The sequence below is a fragment of the Bos mutus genome, chromosome 6 (assembly GCF_027580195.1).
Source record: "Bos mutus isolate GX-2022 chromosome 6, NWIPB_WYAK_1.1, whole genome shotgun sequence".
Taxonomy (NCBI): domain Eukaryota; kingdom Metazoa; phylum Chordata; class Mammalia; order Artiodactyla; family Bovidae; genus Bos; species Bos mutus.
The window spans coordinates 35,913,156-35,934,666 of NC_091622.1; the positions used below are offsets into that span (position 1 = coordinate 35,913,156).

At 36.5% G+C, this 21,511-nt stretch overlaps 1 protein-coding gene across 1 annotated transcript in view; it reads left to right on the forward strand.

Moving 5' to 3' along the window:
* The window catches only part of FAM13A (family with sequence similarity 13 member A), a 311,477-nt gene that overhangs the window by 233,989 nt on the left and 55,977 nt on the right, over nt 1-21,511 (forward strand). Inside the window, 3 exon segments of the mRNA XM_070372152.1 lie at nt 10,901-10,945; nt 13,607-13,783; nt 19,973-20,159. Of these exon segments, the coding sequence (XP_070228253.1) occupies nt 10,901-10,945; nt 13,607-13,783; nt 19,973-20,159 (409 nt within the window).

The window sequence follows — 21,511 nt, forward strand, 5'->3', positions numbered from 1 at the left end:
CTTCTTTATGGTCCAGCTCTCATATCCATACATGACTACTGGAAAAACCATACCTTTGACTAGATAGACCTTTATTGGCAAAGTGATGTCTCTGCTTTTGAATATGTTGTCTAGGTTTGTAATAGCTTTCTTCCAAGGAGCCACCATCTTTTAATTTCATGGCTGCAGTCACCATCTGCAGTGATGTTGGAACTCAAGGAAATAACGTGTGTCACTGTTTCCATTATTTTCCTATTTGCCATGAAGTGAAAGAACCAGATGCCATGATCTTAATTTTTTGAATGCTGAGTTTTAAGCCAGCTTTTTCACTCTCCTCTTTCATCTTTATCAAGAGGCTCTTTAGTTCATCTTCACTTTCTGCCGTTAGAATGGTGTCATCTGCATATCTGAGGTTATTGATATTTCTCCTGGCAATCTTGATTCCTGCTTGTGATTGATCCAACCTGGCATTTCCCATGATGTGCTCTGCATATAAGTTAAATAAGCAGGATGATAATATAAAGCTTTGATGTATTCCTTTGCCAATTTCCAACCAGTCCGTTGTTCCATGTCTGGTTCTGACTGTTGCTTCTTGACATGCATACAGGCTTCTCAGGTCAGGTATTCCCATCTCCTCAAGAATTTTCAGCAGTTTGTTGTAATCCACCCAGTCATAGGCTTTTAGCGTAGTCAATGAAACAGAAGTAGATGTTTTTCTGGAATTCTCTTGCTTTTTCTATGATGCAGTGGGTGTTGGCAGTTTGATCTCTGGTTCCTCTGCCTTTTCAAAATCTAGCTTGTGCATCTGAAAGTTCTCAATTCACATACTATTGAAGCCTAGCTTGAAGGACTTTTAGCATTACCTTGCTAGCATGTGAAAAGAGTTCAATTGTGTGGTAGTTTAAACATTGTTTGGCATTGCCCTTCTTTGGGATTGGAATGAAAACTGACTTTTCCAGTCCTGTGGCCACTGCTGAGTTTTCCAAATTTGCTGGCATATTGAGTGCAGCACTTTCACAGCATCGTCTTTTAAGATCTGAAATAGCTCAGCTGGAATTCCATTGCTTCCACTAGCTTTGTTCATAGTGATGCTTCCTAAGACCTGTTTGATTTCACACTCCAGGATGTCTGGCTCTAGGCGAGTGATCACCATCGTGGTTATCCAGGTCATTAAGACCTTTTTTGTATAGTTCTTCTGTGTATGCTCTCAGTTGGTTGTGGTCAACTTCTGATGACCAACCACTGCACTCCTCATCTTCAAATGTCTCGTCTCCTTTGCAAAACTTCTTGAACCACCACTGCATTACACATTCAGTAGCAGTGCCTGGGCTAAATGTTGATGTTGTGGGTTGTCTCCGCTGCTCTATGACCCATTTTTGTACTCAAACAAGAAAATTGCTTGAATTCACTTTTTGTCTAGCATAATTTCCTGGTCTAAAATAAATATAAAATAAACAGCAAGTAATAAGTCATTACAAATAATATAAAGCAATAAATGCACATTAAAATGATGTATAACATAGCCACATTTAAGAATGCATTCCAATATCAAACAAAAAGTTTGATATTAAAGTTCAACAGTGCAAAACCGCAGTTACTTTTGCTATAAAGACCAAAACTAGAGACAGTGTTATCACAGTGATAAAGAAGAAAAACATTTGTCAAAGATCACACCATCAATGAGGATGGACTGAGAAATGTTCTCTGGCCTTGCAAACTTCATATTGCACCATCTGAACAACACAGTAACCACAAAGAGAGAAGGAAGGCAAAAACACTGACTTGGATTCCTTCCAGTGTTTACTGCTGACCAGAAAAGCAAGTGACATTTCCCCCAGCTGAACACAAACTTATTTTCTGAACCATCCAGATCTGAGTTGTGTATTCTTTTTCATCTCCTATTTAGAGACTAGAACATTAAGTCCACAAAACAATAGAGAGGAGGGGGCATCCCCCTGAGGTGCTCAGTTACCTAACAAAGGCATTTGAGAAAGGGAGATTATTGGATTTAATGCATTCTTTCAAGTGTACACTGCTCAAAGACAAAGTACAAATTTGTTTCTGATTCTCCAGCTTAATCATAAATTGGACCACAAGTCCAAACAGCAAGTCCACTCAAATATGCATTGTAGATTGTCCAAGGGTAGACTCATGTCCTGGCTTTTAAAGTGTACATCCAAGAGAAGCATCTGCCCATAGCCAAGGGACAGTGAAGTAAACTCAGAACAATATGCCCAGCCAGGTTTTTGATAAGGGCTCTGCCTGAGTTGATTGTTTCCCCTTATGAACCACTAAGCAGATAGAACTATTTGGGACCTATTAAGAGAAATTACAAACTAAGAGAAAGGATGATTTGCTCTGAGGACTCAGAGTAGAAACAGATTTCAGAGGATTGCTTTTTATATGATTCAGAGGAAAACTTGGGAAGTAGTATTTGCTACTGCTGTTCTCAAAAATGCTCAAGGATATAACCAACCTCTTTCAAACATGAGTAGGAACCTGTAAGGGGAGAATAAGTTTAGAATTAAAAGGCTAGAGATACAGAACAGCTGAAATGAGGGAAAGGGTAGCCTAGAAATGTATTTGCAGATATTGTTAAAACTTTGCAAGGCAGTAAAGAGCAGAGAGTATTTGAAATAAATCAAGTTCATGATGAGAGAGAAACTTGAGAAGTTCTTCCAAAATGAAGAAAAGGATAAAAGAAAAAAAAAAAAACTATGAGAGAAATTATGTTAGATATGAAAATCAGAGATTGGAAAGCCAACCTGAAAATTATGATTCTAAGAAGGAAACCATACTAATAGAAATAGAAGTTAATATATACTTCTCTTATTAGAAGTATATCTGTTCAGGCTCAGCAATATCCGACTGTTTGCAATCCCACAGACTGTAGCCCTCCAGGCTCCTCTGCCCATGAAATTTTCCAGGCAAGAATACTGGAGTCGGTTGCCATTTACTTCTCCATGGGATCTTCCTGACCCAGGGATCAAACCCTTAGAAGAATGCATACTTCTATTAATAGAAATGGAAATCAGTGTCCATATATACCTAGTTACCGGCTTCCCTGGTGGCTCAGCTGATAAAGAATCTGCCTGGAATGCAGGAGACCCAGGTTCAATTCCTGGTTCGGGAAGATCCCCTGGAGAAGGGAATGACAATCCACTCCAGTATTCTTGCCTGGGAAATCCCATAAACAGAGGAGCCTGGCAGTCTATACGGTCCATGGGATTGTAAAGAGTTGGGCATGACTAAACAAGAGACATTTTATTATTTATTATATACCCAGCTAAATGTGAGGTGAATCTAAAAAAATATTTTTTAATTAAGAAGTAGAAACCTGATTATAATCATTAGTGGAGGATCAAAGACAGTGATGAAATTCTCAATTTCTTGCAAGGAAGGTCAGAGAGTAGAAGCAGGAGTCAGGAGTTGTAGGGGGCTTTTCTGGTTGATTGTTTTTTATTTTTGTTTTCACTGTTTATTTATTTAAATTAAGTAATTTATTTTAATTGGGGAATAATTACCTTACAATATTGTGATGGATTTGCCATACATCAACATGAATCAGCCACAGGTATTCATGTTTCCCCCTGCCCCATCCTGAAAGCCCCTCCCAAATCCCTCTCCACCCTATCTCTCTGGTTGTCCCAGAGCACAGGCTTTTTTTTTTTTTTTTTTTTTAATTTAATTTTATTTTTAACTTTACAATATTGTATTGATTTTGCCATATATCAAAATGAATCCGCCACAGGTATACACGTGTTCCCCATCCTGTTGTTTGGGTTTTTGTTTCAGTTTTGATAGTTATAGATGTTTGGGTATGAGAGACAACAACTAGAATTGTGCATAGGACTCCTATATCCCCAATCACCTCAGAAGAGCAGAGACAGAAATCAAAGGAAAAGAGAGCTCCAAACTTATAAAACATAAATCAAAATGCAAAGCTGGAACAAATATTTCAGTTACAACTGTGTAAGTATATTAAATGCTTTGATAATAGCTAAAAATGCTTTTTTTAAATGACTACTTGAACTGTTTTGTTCAAAAGAGTTATACCTAAAACAAAATAGCACAGGAAGATTAATAATATAGGATTTATTTGATAAGTATGGATAGAGAGAAAACAGATAGCAATAGCAATATCAAAACAACTAAAGTTTAAAGCCAGATCCATTAAATAGGACAAACCTAGACTTACTTTATTGGGTAAAATTCATACTAAAACTATAAAGGTTATAAATAATAAGTATGTATAAAATAACTTTGCATCATCATATAATTTTTTTATTTTTTTAATTAATTTATTTTAGTTGGAGTCTAATTACTTTGCAATATTGTGGTAAGTCATATAAATTTAAACTCTTAACCGAGATAAACATGCAAACACATTTGAAGTATCAAACTTATACATACCACTATATGTCTATAACAAACAAAATTTATAAAATAGCACTGAGAATTCAATAAAATTAGTAAGATTTAAAATAAGGAAGCATCACATTCACTAAAGTTTGCAACCTACAAATAGGGCTTAGGCATTTCTGCTGCTTCCTAAGAAATTACTCAGCTATCTCTAAAGATTCTTGAAAAGTAGAGATACTAGCAGTCATATCTTCTAACCACAGTATAATTAATAACAAAAAGTTTCCAATCAACCCATGGAAACTCTCCTAAAGGGAGGAAGAATTTCCAATAGGAAATAAAAATTTCAAGTACAAACTGGAAGAAAAAGGGGAAATGTACATATCAAAATCTGTGGAATGAGATCTAAGCTCTTTTTAAGAGGTACCTTCTTAAAAAGATTGAAAATAAATGAGCAGCTACACCTTCAGAATAAGAAGTTATAAAAAGGAAGAAAAGCAACCTCTTGGAAACCCGAAAGGATTTAATAGTAATAAAACAAAAAAAGCAGAACTGAAACTTGAATCCAGGAACTTGTTCTTTGAGAGTAAAGATAAAAATGAAAAGAATAAAATAGAAAACCTCTGGTAAACGTGGAAAAAAAAAAAACTGAACAATACTAGTAATCAGAAATGAAGTTTGCTGTGAGGGATATGGTAGTTTTTGAAAGACTGTAGAATGCTTCATGCCATTTTATGCTAATAAACATGAAAATAGATGAAATTAAAAGTTTTCTGGAATGCATAAATTTTGAGAAGAAAATTTCCACACGAATCCAAAAAGTACTTTTAGTAGTCTGTTTTAACTCTAAGAAAATAAATAGATGTGTAGTCAAAGATTTATGTGAATAGTAGCATTATTTGAGACCAAGATTAGGTCTATTATTAAGGACATGTCTAAAGCCCATTACATGAGATAGAATCAGAGCTGTGTAAAGTTGCGTGAGGTACTGAACCTCTTGGAATGTCAATTTCCTCATCTATAAATGGGTATAGAATATATAGTGGCCTCTCTTTTCATTTCTTAATTTTGCTTTATAAAGACCTTAGTCTATAAACTAAAAAAGAGAAAAGACTCTTAATTTCTTTTTATGCAAAACATGTTCGATGCAGGATACAGGAAGCTTGGGGCTGGTGCACTGGGATGACCCAGAGGGATGGTATGGGGAGGGAAGAGGGAGGGGGGTTCAGGATGCGGAACACGTGTACACCCATGGCAGATGCATGTTGATGTATGGCAAAACCAATACAATATTGTAAAAAAAATAATAATAATATAAAAATTTTTAAATACATAAAAAATAAAAGCTGGAGGAAAAAAAATAAATATATAAAATGGAAAACCCAATAATTAGGGCCTGGAAGGAGCTGTACAAAAGGTATTTTGACGTTTTGATTGGCTCTGTTTAATATTAGAAAATATTTAATATAGAGTCAAAATTTAAATTGAAGAATAATTTTTTCCTTCAAATCAGCCCTAAATTTAAAGGACTAGGTTGTGTGTGTTTCAGTAAAAAAAATGTGAGGATAAATATTTTCCTTTTCCTGAGTCACATCCGGTGACTCAGTAGTATGTTTTCAGCTTATGTTCTGTATTGTATGCACAGTATATAATTTTTTAAAAATGAGGCTTTTTAAAAATCCTATAACACAAAATAGTGATGTGATTTTTGTCAAATCTAAATATCTATAAATGCTCCTTTAAATTTCTGCATATGCTAATCATAACTAAAAGTTAAAGCAAAGGGAATAAATATTGAGGAATTAGTGTATTTGTTTTAATATAAGACACTGTAGAAAATTGAATTAAAATCATGGAAATAATTTAGAAATCCATTATACAGTTACGAGGAAATAATGCTGTAATTATGATGTTGATACTGTGTATCAACTTTTAGTATTTTCAGATGATACTAAAAATACTGTATTCTGTTAAATAAGCAAATTAAAAGTTTCATTTTATTTTGATGACTAGTTACAGGATCTTCATCCTTAAGTTGAAACAGACATCACGTAATTGTCTTTTAAATTCTTACTCATTAAAAAAATTTGAGAGAATATAAGTATTATTTCTAGAGGAAAAGGATAATTCTGTTAGACCTAATGGTTCCCATTAAAACAATATCTTATGGGCAGGATTTTACACCCCCTAGAAAAGAGAACATAGTGAAGTTAAAGGACAGACAGAAAAAGAGAACACATGCTTGTTCAAGATATCTGGTTTCAGAGATTTGGAAGTTTTCTTTATTTCAAGTCAAAAGATCCAATTAATGAATCACTTGTCAACAAGTGTTCTGTGCATCTTATCACATGTAAATTTTATAGACTAATATTTCTGAGTATAATCATATCTCAAGAATGTTTTGCTAATAGAAATAAAGAATAAATATATTTAACTATGTCATAGAATATATTTCAGAGTAGACTTACTATCTGTTTTGAATGACCATACCAGGAGAACATTGACTCGCACTATCACTTAAGTAGACTTGGGTAATGAAATTGACCATAATGCTGGATTTGCACATGTGCTTATTTATTTAGTTTTGAATAATCCCTTCATCAACATTAGGAAATGAACTCTTCCATATTCAAGTATTTATATTGCATAAATAAAAGATTTTCTTAGCAAATCAGTCAAGGGCTCTGAATGAACCCTTGACTGATAATGAACAATAAATGATAACAATAAACAATGACAATAAACAATAAAATGAACGATAAATAATAACAATAAACAATAATGAAAATAAACAATAATAAACAATAGCAATAAACAATAACAATAAAGTTCATTATTCTTAGCTCTCTGCAGGAGATAAAAAACATGTAGATGGAAGTCTTTCACTTTAGCTTATTTGCTTATTGCCTTTTTGTTAGTGTCTTAAAATTACCTCTGTGAGCCAATTATAACAATGGAAGCAGTCCCTATTTCTGCCATTATATATTCGTAACTTGTTAAGCATATCCCACAGAAACTGTAGACATGATTGGATACCTGACCAAAGCCATTTTGGAATCTGATAAACCTTAACTGTGACTGACACCGTCATAAAACTAAATATGCAGTTATAACCTTTTGTAATGTTTTAGACTTTGGGGCAATAAACTTGAAACTGAGATCGTCTTATTAACTTTTATAGCTCGAAGAAAATCACAGAGATCACTAGCCAAGGCTTTCATTTTCTGTATGAAGAAACCATCCCAAAGCAGCCAAGCTAACCAATAATCTGACTATGATTGCCGCTAATTCACTACAGATTCAGGACCGGAACCTCTCTTTTCTGATTCCCAGTGGATAACATTCTCTTTTCAGAATATTTTCTTTAGAAAAATTCTGTTTTAAAAAAGCCTGGAAGTATGGACATGTTAAGTAATATCAAAAAATTCCAAAGGCCTATTACAGAAACACAAAAATATAAATTTTTATAAATTTGACCTAAGAGAAGTGTATTAACAAAAATCAATATGATTTAATTACTAAGTCTTATTATTGATTTATTCATTTATTTTGCATCCTGAGAAAGGCTCTTTAAGACTGATTTAGATGGCTCGGGTCATTTTTCTTTAAGCTCTGAGGAAAATTTTGATGTATGGCCTTTTATTAACAGAGTAAGTTTTCCAAATCGTATCTAAAGCACTTAGAATGTTTAAAAATACATTACCATGTGTAAAATAGATAACCAACAGGAATTTGCTGTATGGCTTAGGAAACTCAAACAGGGGCGCTGTATCAACCTAGAGGGGTGGGGTGGGGAGGGAGTTGGGAGGGAGTTTCAGAAGCCAATATGTATACCTATGGCTGATTCATGTTGAGGTTTGACAGAAAACAGCAAAATTCTGTAAAGCAATTATCCTTCAATTAAAAAAATTAATTAAAAATTTTTTAATTAAAAAATATAGTGGTTGTGATATCTAGATCATTGAAGTTTTAATGAATTTTAGTTGCAAGGATTTGGAACCTTGTTAATCAATGTCTTCCACGAATCAACAGCATCATGATCACTGGGGAATTTGTTAAAAATGCAAAATCCCAGCTTCCCCTTCCCTCCACCTAGACTTACTAAATCAGAACCTGTGTGTGAACAGGATCCCAGGTGATTCTGATGCACGTTAGAGCTTGAAAAGCACCTACTCAGAGAGTTACGAATCTCAGGACCTGGTCCCGTTTGTTGTCATTCCCTTCTCTGTTTCTTCCCCACAATTTTTCATCTTCTCCTTCCTGCTCACCAAAAAGGAATATCAAAATATCATTATGTGCTTAAAAGCAAAAAGAAGATCAGATCAAAAGTGTATAGAAGGAAGGAGAGGAAATGTATCTTCCTTCTGAGATGGCATGGCTGGCTGATTGGCTGACTGTACTTACATGTCTTTGTCGTGTTTTTAGTATCTTAGCAGATCTGTATTCTTTTGCCCTCCTCTGGGTTCTCCCAGAGTCATTATTCACATTGGCCACTGCTCCCAAAAGCAAGGTTGTGTAACTGCATGAGAAGTGGAGTACAGGAGTAAATTATACAGTGTTTAATTTACAGAGGGTGAGCCACAAAGCATCAGAAGTCAGGACTGCCCGTTCCAGCTGAGGGCAGAGAGCAGCAAAGGATTTATTATTGGTTATGTAACCTGGAAACCTCTGTGAATAGCAGACATTGTGAGACAGAAATCGTTGTAATTAAAAGCAAAGTTAAATACCTAAGTCCATGCTTCCATATACGAAGATGACTGTAGTGAGTGTTTCTTCTAGTGAGTGATGGACTGAAAGTCTAGTATAGTGATTAGGAGCTTAGACTCTTAAGCTAAAACTCTTTTGGTTCAAATTCCAGCTCATCTACTTCTTGACTCTGTGACTGTGAGTGAGTTACTTAACCTCTCTAACCTCTTCATTTGAAAATAGGGAAAAGAAAACAACTGTCCCTACCTACTTCATGGGGTTATTGTAAACAGTAAATGAGAAAAGCTGTGTAAACAATACTTAGCACAATGTCTGAAACATAGTGAGCACTCAGCAATCATTAGGGTATGTTTGTTTGTTCATTCATTTATTAACGAAGGTTCTTCTCCTAAGTTTCTCATAACTACACAATAGCATTTTTTGTACAGGTTTTCTGGGATTTGTGGTGGTGTGTGGCTATGACAAAGAGCTTTAGCTAAAGGGATTCTCTGAGGCGGAAGAGTGAGTGTCTGTTGATCACCTCTAGGATAATGACTACTGTATTGGGTATGGTGCTGGTGGTATGTAGTGTCATGAAAGAAAATGAGAAATGTTACAGAGTCCCTTGAGGCACTTAGAGTCTAAATGGAAAGAGATGAGATGCATATGGAAGAAGCAACACATTCATATGCTGAAAATTCTGTAGTATAAATGAGAATGCCCAGAATGATTGAAAGGCAGCCATGAATATTGATCTTGCTACTAGCAGTTTGTATTCTCTTCAGGTGTCTTTTACAAAGAGGGACTTGAAAGTGGGAGAACTATTAGATTTGTTAGGCAAAACGGTAGTTTGCATTGCACAAAAGATTTTTTTTTAATTTGATACTTTTGAACCTTGATTTACAAGGCAAGTAAGCACCACAGGGCAGAATGTGAGAAAGTACTGCCACTGGTGCAGTTAGAGCAGCCACCAGCCTGCACCTCCCTGTGCCAAGGTGCAAATCAGATGGTATTCTATCGTTTCACTGTTCCGCTTTATATTGACTATTTTTTTTTCTTTTACTACTTTTCAATACTTTCAAAGAATTCAGGATTTGGAGAAAATGAGAAAAATGAGGAAGTTTATAAATGCTCGATAGAAGGGCATTAGGTGTTAATTAATTAAGTGTTAAGATGAAACGTTGGAGAAGGAAATGGCAACCCACTCCAGTACTCTTGCCTGGAAAGTCCCATGGACGGGGGAGCCTGGTGGGCTGCCGTCTCTGGGGTCGCACAGAGTGGTACACAACTGAAGCGACTTAGCTGCAAGATGAAACGTTATGGAACTCAAGGTGTTTTTCCATCGTGAGGAACTTAGGCAGAAGAGGTGGCTCAGGGAGAGTCCTGGAGAAAACAGTGTTTGTTCCCCGTTCTCTGCCCCCCACCACCCCTGCCCAATGTTTAGAGCAGTTTTAAGAAGATGCTCCTGTCTGTAGGTCTGAAGGGAATGGGCAGGAGAGATGGACTTGGGCTGGGGGAGCTAGAAACAGAAAAGCAGTCAGCTGCAATTAACATTTCGGAAAAGAAGAAGACCCTGGACTTAGGACCATGGCAGTAGTCTGAGAGGTAGAGATGGTTTTTCCAAGATCACTTTTTAAATTATCTGTCATGGACATCTTAAAATGGAGAAAAAAATGCTGTTTGGAAGTAACCACCCAGGGCCATCTCTAATCTAGATAAGAGAAACCAGCATCTGTCAGTGGGTGATAAACTGTCATATGAGGGTTGCTCAGGGCCTGGCTAATACTTCCAGCCCAGGATCCCCTCATAGGTTTTGTTCACAGGCTCTGGTGCTCTGCTTAATCTGATGTCCTTTCTTTTGCTTCTTTTTCAGCAGTGCCCACGTATCCCAAGTCAGCAGTGTGTCATCAACTGGAGAGTAAGTGGTCCAGATTGGGCTTTTTTCCCCTCCTTTCACTTACTAAGCAGTAAAAAAAAAAACAAAACTATTCTAATGGTGTGCTGCATTGGAAGATTAATACAGTACATAACCAATGATGATTTTTTGACTACCCAGAGGAAAAGACTAAATAAGAAATGTTCCTATTTGAGTTTCTGTGTGGGCGTGGGACTGGAGAGAGCTTGGCCATGTGAACATCTGAGATTTTCTATTTATTTCAGTCGAAATAATGTTAGTCAGTTAATATGTGCAAAGCAGTCTGTGATTTAAGAAGTGTCTTGCCACTAAAGGTGAAGGTATGAACATACATTTTACTTCTTCCTTCATTTGTTTTAATCAGCCTCCATTTATTGGCCACCTGTAATACACTAAGCATAGTGTTAGGTGTCTGAGGTTAAATAAGCCTTGGGCACTGTGTTTGGGGACTTCCCAGGCTGATAGAACACAGAAAAGGAAGGAAGTTAGTGATGGCAACAAGTCCTTTTTCCTCTGGGCAGTGGCAGTGGAATTAATTCTAATTAATCTACTAGTCACACTTAATTCTACTTTAATTCCACTAGTCACAAAAGTCTGAATTCCAGTTTTCTACCCCCACCTACTCTCTGACCACATTGTTCATTGTGCTTCAGCTATGTGACACAGCTGGGGCCTGGGTGGGCCATTTGGAGCATTTTCATCAACAAAGATCAGGGGGATGAGGAGTGGTGTTGATATCAGGTGGTATAATAAGGAGGAAGAGAAAAGAATTAGAAGAAGCACTAATTAGTATAAATTTGGATCTAATAGAGCTTCTTTGGTGGCTCAGATGGTAAAGAATCTGCCTGCAGTGCAGAAGACCAGGGTTTGATCCCAAGGATGGGAAGATCCCCTGGAGAAGGGAGTAGTTATCCACTCCAGTGTTCTTACCTGGTTGATTTGGGAATTTTTTTCTCCTCCTTATTAGACAAGGAAGCAATCAGAGGGCAGATTTGATCTCTCTTATCTTTATGAATTTTAAAGAGATTCTAGAGTTATGCCAAGACAGACATATTCTTGCCTGTTTATTTCCTAACAACTTCTTATGTGACTTGTATAGTGTTTGGAAAAGGTGTGGGTTTGGTATGTGTGTATATATTAATTTATTTAGATTCCTAGGTACCACTATTAGGTCATCTCAAATCATTGGGATGTGGAGTTCAAGATATTAAAGTTCTTATGCCCAAGTCAGACTGCACTTGTTTTAATGAAATAGTTTTAATGAAACTAGTTTTAATGAAATTACTATAAGTCTATTATAAAACTACCTTTGGAAAATCTAAAAGTTCTTAAATTGTTAAATTTTCAAAACTCATTTTATTTAACTAAATTTATTCCTCAGTCTGACCATTTAAAACTATATTTTTTTATTTTAACAGCTTTATTGAGGTGTATATACAAAAACTATACACATATTTAATGGACACAGAAAAGGAAGCAAGTTAGTGATGGCAACAAGTCCAACTCAATAATTTGAGTCTGGATGTGATTCTTTTCTCAAGTGAAGGAAGACACGCTTTGAGGACTGTCTGTTTAGAATTCTTCATGCCTGCTTATTCAGAATTAAATAATGAAGTGATAAGAGTTTAGGTACATTTTAAGACTATATAGCTTTAAAAATGATACCTTATCTTATTATCACTTTTGTCAGCCCCTGTGCTTACCTGTTTTCTTCAGGTTGAATAAAATAAATCTGTCCTTCTCTCTTCAGTAGTATATATTGGGATGTTTGCATGAATACATTTTCAATCATATTAGGATGTTTGTATGAATACAGTTTCAATCATTTATATCACAATTTAACTGAATAGAGATTCAGAAAGTTTTACCCTTCTGTTATTAAGAGTAATTGCTCTGGTAAGTTGTTCTTTTTTAATAGTGTTATTTTCTATGTAATTTTTTCTTCAAGAAATTCAAATAGTAGGGATCATAAAATTATTTGTGCCAATTTGCTTTGTAAGTCATACTGTCTTCCCCTGCAGAACTGGTATGAAATCTGGATGATACTTGCCTTTGTAAGAATAGGTTCATTATTATTCCTTGAGGGAAAAAAATCTTTCCTCGTTCTGCCTTGTATTAGATGATCCTTATTTCCTGAATGCCTCCTGTAATTGTTGCTGGATCTGCTGTGAGCATTTCAGTAATTCTGGACCCACAAAGATGGAAAACGCAATTATCTGATTGGTGGAATATGTTGCATTTAGTTTTGTTTCTCATTCACGGTGCAAATATTGGAGGATTAATTTCTCATACTGTCTTTGCTCATGAAGTGGTAGTAGATATTCCATTGGAAATGCTGATATTTCCAATATTATGGGGACTTTTTAATTGAAGAATAGTTGATTTACAATGTTGTGTTAATTTATGATTATACAGGAAAGTGATTCATTCTTTTTTAAATATTCTTTTCCACTATGGTTTATCACAGGATACTGAATATAGTCCTCTGTGCTATACAGTCGGGCCTTGTTGTGTATCCATTCTGTATTTTAAAGCTTGTTCTGTTAACCCCAACCTCCCAGTCCATCCCTCCCCCAACCTCCTCCCCGCTTGGCAGCTACCAGTCTGTTCTCTATGTATGGAGCCATATTTTTAAACACAGTTATTGATTTTTTTTTTAACCAGGCTCTTAGAAAGAACCATCCGGTCAGCTGTAGAACAACATCTTTTTGATGTTAATAGCTCTGGAGGCCAAAGTTCAGAGGACTCAGAATCTGGGGCATCATCATCTTCCTCCACATCCACCAAACAGCGACGACGCCAGGCTAAGGAGCAGGATGAAAGTCGACACAGCAGAGATGTGTGAGTTGGCATTGATACTCTTGTTTACATTTGCTCTCTTCTTTTAAAAATATACGATACATGTCCGAATTCATGATTGTTATAGCACTCTCATTTCAATATTCAGGTTAAAACTTTAAAAGTTTTCATTTTGACGCTTCTAAGCTTGGTTAACATTTGGAAATTCACACGTGATTGAATAAATATTTCATTTTCATCTGGATGTTTCATATGTGGTGGGAAGCTACCTCTGATTTAATACATTTCATGGCTTTCTCGTCAATATCTTATTTAGAGGGATCCTGCACCATTGGAGGAGAAAATTGCCAGATGCCTGTCTAGAGGTGGTTTTTTCCCTTGTTAGACAACATTCAGCTTGCTGTTAGATTTTCTTATGAGCCAGCAGATTCCCCTACTTATATTGACCTGATTAAATACCAGAACGTCACTGGAATGCTCTGACAGTTGATAATGTTTTAGTATAAGAAAGGCTGAGCTCAAGTCTAACAAAAGAGGAAATGCTTGAGTTCTTTATTATTACAATGTCTCATTTTAAAGCATTCTCTTAGCATGAACTTCAAGAAGAGTATTACAATAAACTCTTCTCCATTAAAAGCTTTGATAAAAATAGAAATGAATAATTACCATTCATGTTATTGAATAATCATGATTTAAATTGTTAAGGAAAATAAATTTATATATAATAGACTATATTCTCATATTTTTCCTGAAAGTTTCGCCTACTGTAGCATTTAGTCTCTATAAAGTTATTTTGTACTTCTTATTAAATGTCAAAGACTAAACCAAACCCTAGTTCCCCACATTCTTTTTCATCTGGATTTGTCATCTATGTCAAAATGTTTATGGGGAAAAAGAAACTTATCTTTGCTTAAAGAAAGATATAAGACAAATAGTACAAGTAAATTCCATGCTGCACATGCACATTATTGAGATATTTAAGAGCTATTTTAGCAAACATAATTTTAAAAATTAAAAAGTATCAGTTATATAACCCACTGACTTTTCATGTGATAATAAGCAACACTTTTTTGAAAACATTTGTTTTGGAGCTGGTGGGTAGGAGGGGGTGCTATAACATTTCCTTTTAGCAAATAGGAAAATTATAATATAGGACATATTTACATTTAAAATTAGTTACTGAGTAAGCTTTATAGAAAATGTTTAGGAATATAATTAGTTTGTATACAGCCTATATTGTGTTATCCATCAAGCACCAGTTATTCACTTAACACTGTTCTTAGTCTCTGCTTTATTTTTTGCCACACTGTATGCAACAGCACTGCATTTTTAAAATCCTTAGTGTGTCACGACATCATGCTTTCTGCCCTTGTTGTTGGGACAGAGAGGAGCATGTTAGCACAAAGCTGGGCAATAGTCCTAGTGGTGGTAGGTGCATTGGGTGGACCAGGGAGGACCATGGCAGGGGTAAAGTCAAGAGTGAGCAGGGTGCTAGCCAGGGAGAGAAATATGAAACAGAGCATAAACACTCCTGCAGAATTTAAATACAGTTTCCCACATCTGAGGATGTTTCTGTAGAAGTTACCTTGATTGTTCTCCACTATCAACATCAAGGGAACAAAAGGAGATGGAGAATGGAAGAGACTAACTAACCATCTTGTTGCAGGGAGGGGCCCCCCTTCCAGAGCCCCAAACTAGCCTTTTGTCTAACACTCGGAAGTGAATTGTCCAAGGAGACACATGTGCTGACAAAGCAAGAGACTTTATTGGAAAAGGGCACCTGGGTAGAGAGCAGTAGGGTAAGGGAACCCAGGAGAACAGCTCTGCCATGTGGCTCAGCTCACAGTCTCGGGTTTTATGGTGATGGGATTAGTTTCCGGGTTGTCTTTAGCCAATCATTCTGACTCAGAGTGCTTCCTGGTGGTGCAAGCCTTGTTCAGCCAAGATGGATGCCAGAGAGAAGGATTCTGGGAGGTGGTCAGACATGTGGTGTCTCCTTTTGACCTTTCCTGAACTTTCCTGGTTGGTGGTGGCTTATTAGTTCCATGTTCCTTACCAGGACCTCCTGTCGTAAAACAACTCATGCAAATAGTTACTCTGGTGCCTGGCCAGGGTGGGTGGTTTCAGTCAGTGTGCTTCCCCTGACAATCTGAAGAGGTGCCCATGAAGCTGTAGCCTTTTCCTCCTCTGGAGTTCCTTTATCGCTCATCCTTCTCACTCATCATGGTCAACTGTGTGTTGAGTGAGAGAATCTTGGTGTGCAAACTGTTTATGGCAGAAGAAACTTACAGTTTCACTTGATTCATTTCCTTAGTATGTGGTCTGGGCAATCAGAAGTCCCCTTTCCATGCTCCTTGTTAGCCTCACCCTCCTGGTCATAAGGCCCCTCCTAACCTGTCACCCTGGTCACTGTCATGTCTTGAGAGTCCTTCTCCTTTAGCTTTCAGCCAGTACTGAATGGCTGCTCCAAGCTCTCCACGGCTTTGGAGGAACAAGGCCCTCTCTCTCAGAGCTCTAGCTCTGCTACTTTTGCCCCCCACCCAAGGGCCTCTTCAGTACATCCCAAGAGATGCACTTACATGGTGTCAGATTTGAAAATGTTAAGAATCATTACTATAGCCTATAGCAAGTATGTTTTTCTCAGTGTTCGCTTATACATAATTGATTTGTTTTCTAAGATTTCTGTCAAGTTTTGCTTAAAAAATTAGGAAGAATTAAAGCTACACTTCACTATCTTCTATTCAAAACTATTAGCCCTATGGAATGGTTTTAAAATGTTTTTGAAAAATCCATGATATGTTATTTTGCCTGCAACCATTTAGAAAAATATCCCCATGTTTCAGGGTGAGGTTGGAGAGTCAATAAAGTCTGTACTAATACCATTATGACATTTTTTTAAAAAAGCAATGCAGAAGACAGACTAGAAATACTTTAATGTACATGATTTCTTATTTGTCTCAGTTCATAAGGAAACATGATCAGGCTTATATTATTATTTATTACACTAAAATTGTAAAAGTTTAAGGAATATATTCATTATGTGAGAGAGCTCAATTTAATTCTCATTTAAAAATTGACCATCTGCCAGAAGCATGAAAATATTGTTGAATCTTGGTGGTGGATATAAGGAAGTTCATGGTGATAGTTCCTGTATTTTTCTATGTTTGAAAGTTTTGTAATAAATATTTTTTAAAAAGTAAAGCATGGCTATTGAAAATGATTTCAATTTTCTAAAACACAATGAACTAAAAAATTATACCTGTTTTTATTATATAACTATGATGTTAAATTCCTACTGCAAACTAAAAGAAAATCGTGCTATCTTAGAGTATTAAAAAGTTCAGTATTGCCAGAACATCATGTGTGCATGCATGTAGGGGAAGGAGGAAACTCTGAAAAAAGAAAACCTGAGATGTGGAGAGCGAGTGTGAGAGGCCCCCAGGATCTAAGTTCAGGTTAAATCGCGGTGACGGCAGGTGTGCGAGTCGGGATATTACTGGAAGGACCGTGCTCCTGTGCTCCTCAGGGTCGCCCAGGCACCGACTCACACAAGAGCAAAGAGCATCCTTTGAGGACAGCAGGATTTCCACCTAAACACAACTGCACAACTAGATTTGGGAATATTTATTTGAACAGGATTTATTCCAGTCATTCATTCACTATTCAAAAAGATTAGAAAATAAACTTGGTCCTTTAGTTTCTAAAAATAATGTTTAGCTTTTGTATTAATCTGCTCAAGCTGCCATAACAAAGTACCACAGACTTAAACAACAGGAGTGCATTTTCTCACAGTTCAGAGAGGTCGAAGTCCGAGATCAAGGTGCTGAGGGTGGGTGCTTGCTGAGGCCTCGCTGCCTTGCTGGCAGTGCCTGCTCAGTGAGGGTGTCCTCACACGGCCTTTTCTCCGTGCTCTCCGGTGCCTGCCTCTTCTTATAAGGATGCCCGTCCTCTTGGATTAAGTCCCCACCGTCATGACCTCACGCAACCTTAGTTACCTCCTCAGAGGCCCTGTCGCCCTGGCAGGTAGGGCTTCCTCATATGAACTGGGGAGGTGGGGGACACCGTTTAGTCCTTCAGTTCAGTTCAGGACCTCAGTTGTGTCCGGCTCTGTGACCCCATGGGCTGCAGCACACCAGGCTTCCCTGTCCATCACCAGTTCCAACAGCTTCAAACCTAAAAATTCCTCCATTAAAAAATTATAATTGGATCTATATCCCAGGAATTAAGAAAATACAAAGGCAAAGAAAGAGACATAGTTAAATATTAAACTCATTGTGAATTTGAGAGAGATTTAAGAGTGTTTGTATACGTGCCTGCATGTTAGTCCCTAGCAACTTTTCCTCATGTGTTCATTTATTTTATACTTGGAATATTTCTTATAAATGTAATATACATCTTTTATATAATTTTACTAAATGTACATATGTGTACATTAAAGGTATAAAATAAGGCTAGATTAAATATGGAGTATTAAAAATCACCAAGATAGTGTAATGGTGAAAATATTATGATAATATTTAATTCATACTTTTGCCTCCATGATAGCCTAAGACACGATATGAATTTAAATTACAGAATAAATATTTAATTTACTCTGTTTCATTTGGGGATATGATTGATAGTAAAATATGTTCATTTATTTTTACACTTTGGAGCTCACTAATTTCAAATACAGTTTTGGGTGGTTAGGAGTTATCTTTATATATTTTTAAAATTGAATTATAGTGGATTTACAGTGTATTAATTTCTGCTGTACAGCACAGTGATTCAGTTACACACATATATATACATTCGCTTTTATATTATTTTCCATTATGCTTTATCCCAGGATATAGAATGTAGTTGCCAGTGCTATACAGTGGGACCTTGCTGTTTATCCATTCTATATGCGACAGTTTACATCTGCCAACCCCTAACTCCCACTCCATCCCTCCCTCCCATCCCCTTGGCAACCACCAATCTGTCTTCTATGTCCGTGATTCTCTTTCTGTTTTGTAGTTAGGTTCATTTGTGCTATATTGTAGATTCCACACGTAAGTGATATCGTGTGGTATCTGTCTGTCTCTTCTGACTTAACTTCATTTAGTATGGTAATCTCTAGTTGCAGGGAAGTACCTTTAAGGTCACACCATGACAGAGAGTAAGTCTCATTCATTTGTACCTGACCAAATGGTGGTGCTGCTGCTGCTGCTAAGTTGCTTCAGTCATGTCCAACTCTGTGTGACCCCATAGACGGCAGCCCACTAGGCTTCGCCGTCCCTGGGATTCTCCAGGCCATTTCCTTCTCTGATGCATGAAAGTGAAAAGTGAAAGTGAAGTCGCTCAGTTGTGTCCGACTCTTTGAGACCCCATGGACTGCAGCCCACCAGGCTCCTCCGTCTATGGGATTTTCCAGGCAAGAGTACTGGAGTGGGGTGCCATTGCCTTCTCCGAAATGGTGTTGCACTGATGGTTTAATTTGTTCTGTGATGTAGTAAAAGACAAACACTTTGACAAGTACTCTAATTTTCGTGAAAAACCTCTTAAAAGAGAATGTTAAAATGCTTAAGGGAAGCATTTCAAGAGCGTTAAATGAATTAAATTCTGTAATTAAAACTTCTAAAACTAAGTCATGAAGGAACTTTAGTTATAAGCTTTCATTCAGAAACTGGTACTGGGAAGTAATGAATCCATATTTCAGTTGAAATGCTTTCTTTGTATTCCGTAATTCTTGTTGTATCATTTTTACCCAGATCATAAAATATAGGCAGATTTAGGTATTAATGCATTTATACTGTGATAAAATGTCTTTCTCAATTGGAGAAAATCAGTGTCCCATTCTGGAGAAAAAGATGTATTTCCTTTTCAGATTTTTCTTAATATATTATATTGATTTATAAGATCCATGTACGTGTATGTATGTATGTATATAAAACCTATGAATAATGGAAAAATGTCTTTGCAAGTTTGCACAATTCCCCTGGTTTTGAATACAGATTACTTTCGGTACAAATACAAAAGCTTTTCATTGGTAGAAACACAGCCCTCGCCAGTTTGCCTTTAGGAATAATTTCTCTTTTAATCTGATACATTTGGCACCAAGTGGTCTCAGGAGTAGCACTCTGCTCAGATTTTTATAAAAGATGAAACATGGAATTTCTAAGCACTCTTCTTTCTGCATGATGCAGTGTCTTTAAAACATCCTTTTTACCTTTTAAAGTAAAATGAAGCTAATTTTTTTTTCAATTCAAGGGGACGTCTCAACAAAGAAAATATTCCTTCTGGCTTCAGCAATCTTGATGAATGTATGTTGAATGCTTGTGAAGTGGAAAAATTATATGAAAATACTTCTGGTTATATTGGAGAAAGGGGTAAACCTAAACGTCAGAAATCCAGTTCCAAACTTTCTGAGCTCAATGAAAATCAAGATGGTCTTGTGGTAAGTGCATGATTCTATAAAATTTTTACTTGTAGCCAGTTAGGAAATACCACATCTCTTTTCCTTGCTTTGTAAAAAGTAAAAATTAATGTCAAGCTTGAGTTTCACAGAATTATAGGACATGAGTTCTGAAAGAGACCTTAGAGGTACTAAGTATACACACTTTTATTTCTTTTTAATAACTATAAAAATCAAGTTCACGAAACACTGTATTTTGCCAAAGGAAGCAGAAACAGCACAAACTTTGATTTCTATGTTATTGAAATTGGTCTGACTTTTATCTCATTCTTTTGAGCATTTTTAAACTTTATTTTTAGAATAAAATTATCAAAGCATTTTTCCTTATTTTCCTCCATTTTATCTGTTCTTATTTATATGAATATAACAAATTAATGAGTTTAAAGTGAGGTAAAAGAAAAATACATATGGAAATAGGATCAACTGTCTTTGTGTTTAGAAATCCCTTTGTGTTCAGAAATTTAATTTCAAAGCTGTACTCTATAGTTTTTTTTCCCCTATCTCCTAAACAGTTACCTCAGACCTAAATGCTGGTTTGTGAATTTGATATATAAGTTATGCAAGTGAGTTTAGTCAATAACTCAATACTTACCCAGTTTAACTATAAGTATACATCATCCTTTATTGTGTATGTTCAGTTTCTTTGAAAAGTGAGAACCAAAGTCTGTCTTCTGATTTCCTTTAGCTTTCAGAAATTTAATCCCCCCAAAAAAACTGAAGTTGAATTTTATAACATGAACTGGAGTCCCTAATAAAAATAGGTAATATCCATTCTCTCACAGTGTTTAAAGCCTCTCTTCTGGTTTATCTCAGCAGTTTTTACCTCCATGCTGGGTTTTCTATAAATTTAACAAAACTCATGGACCACCTCTTTTCCCATTGTCAGTTTCTGCCTGCACTCAGAGAAAATTCCCAGTTTTATTCCTTAAAGAAAATATGCATAAATGCATATCTGGGGAAAGCATGTTTGCTCCATTCCCCCAGATGTCCTGATGCCCTGTTTCTGGAAGCAAACTGATCAGCTAGAGTAAACACAGTCACCCACCTCAGCCTGGTGTCTGACACCGTTCTACAAATACAGCTTCCCAGGCGGTACCAGTGGTGAAGAGCCCATCTGCCAGTGCAGGAGACATGAGAGACACAGGGTCTCTTGATCCCTGGGTCTGGAAGACCCCCAAGAGGAGGCTGTGGTAGCCCACTCTAGTATCCTCACCTGGAGAATCCCGTGGACAGAGGATCCTGGTGGGCTATAGTCGATGATATCGCAAAGAGTTGGACATGACTGAAGCGACTTAGCATGCATGCAAGCTTTGGAACCATTATACATTAAATAG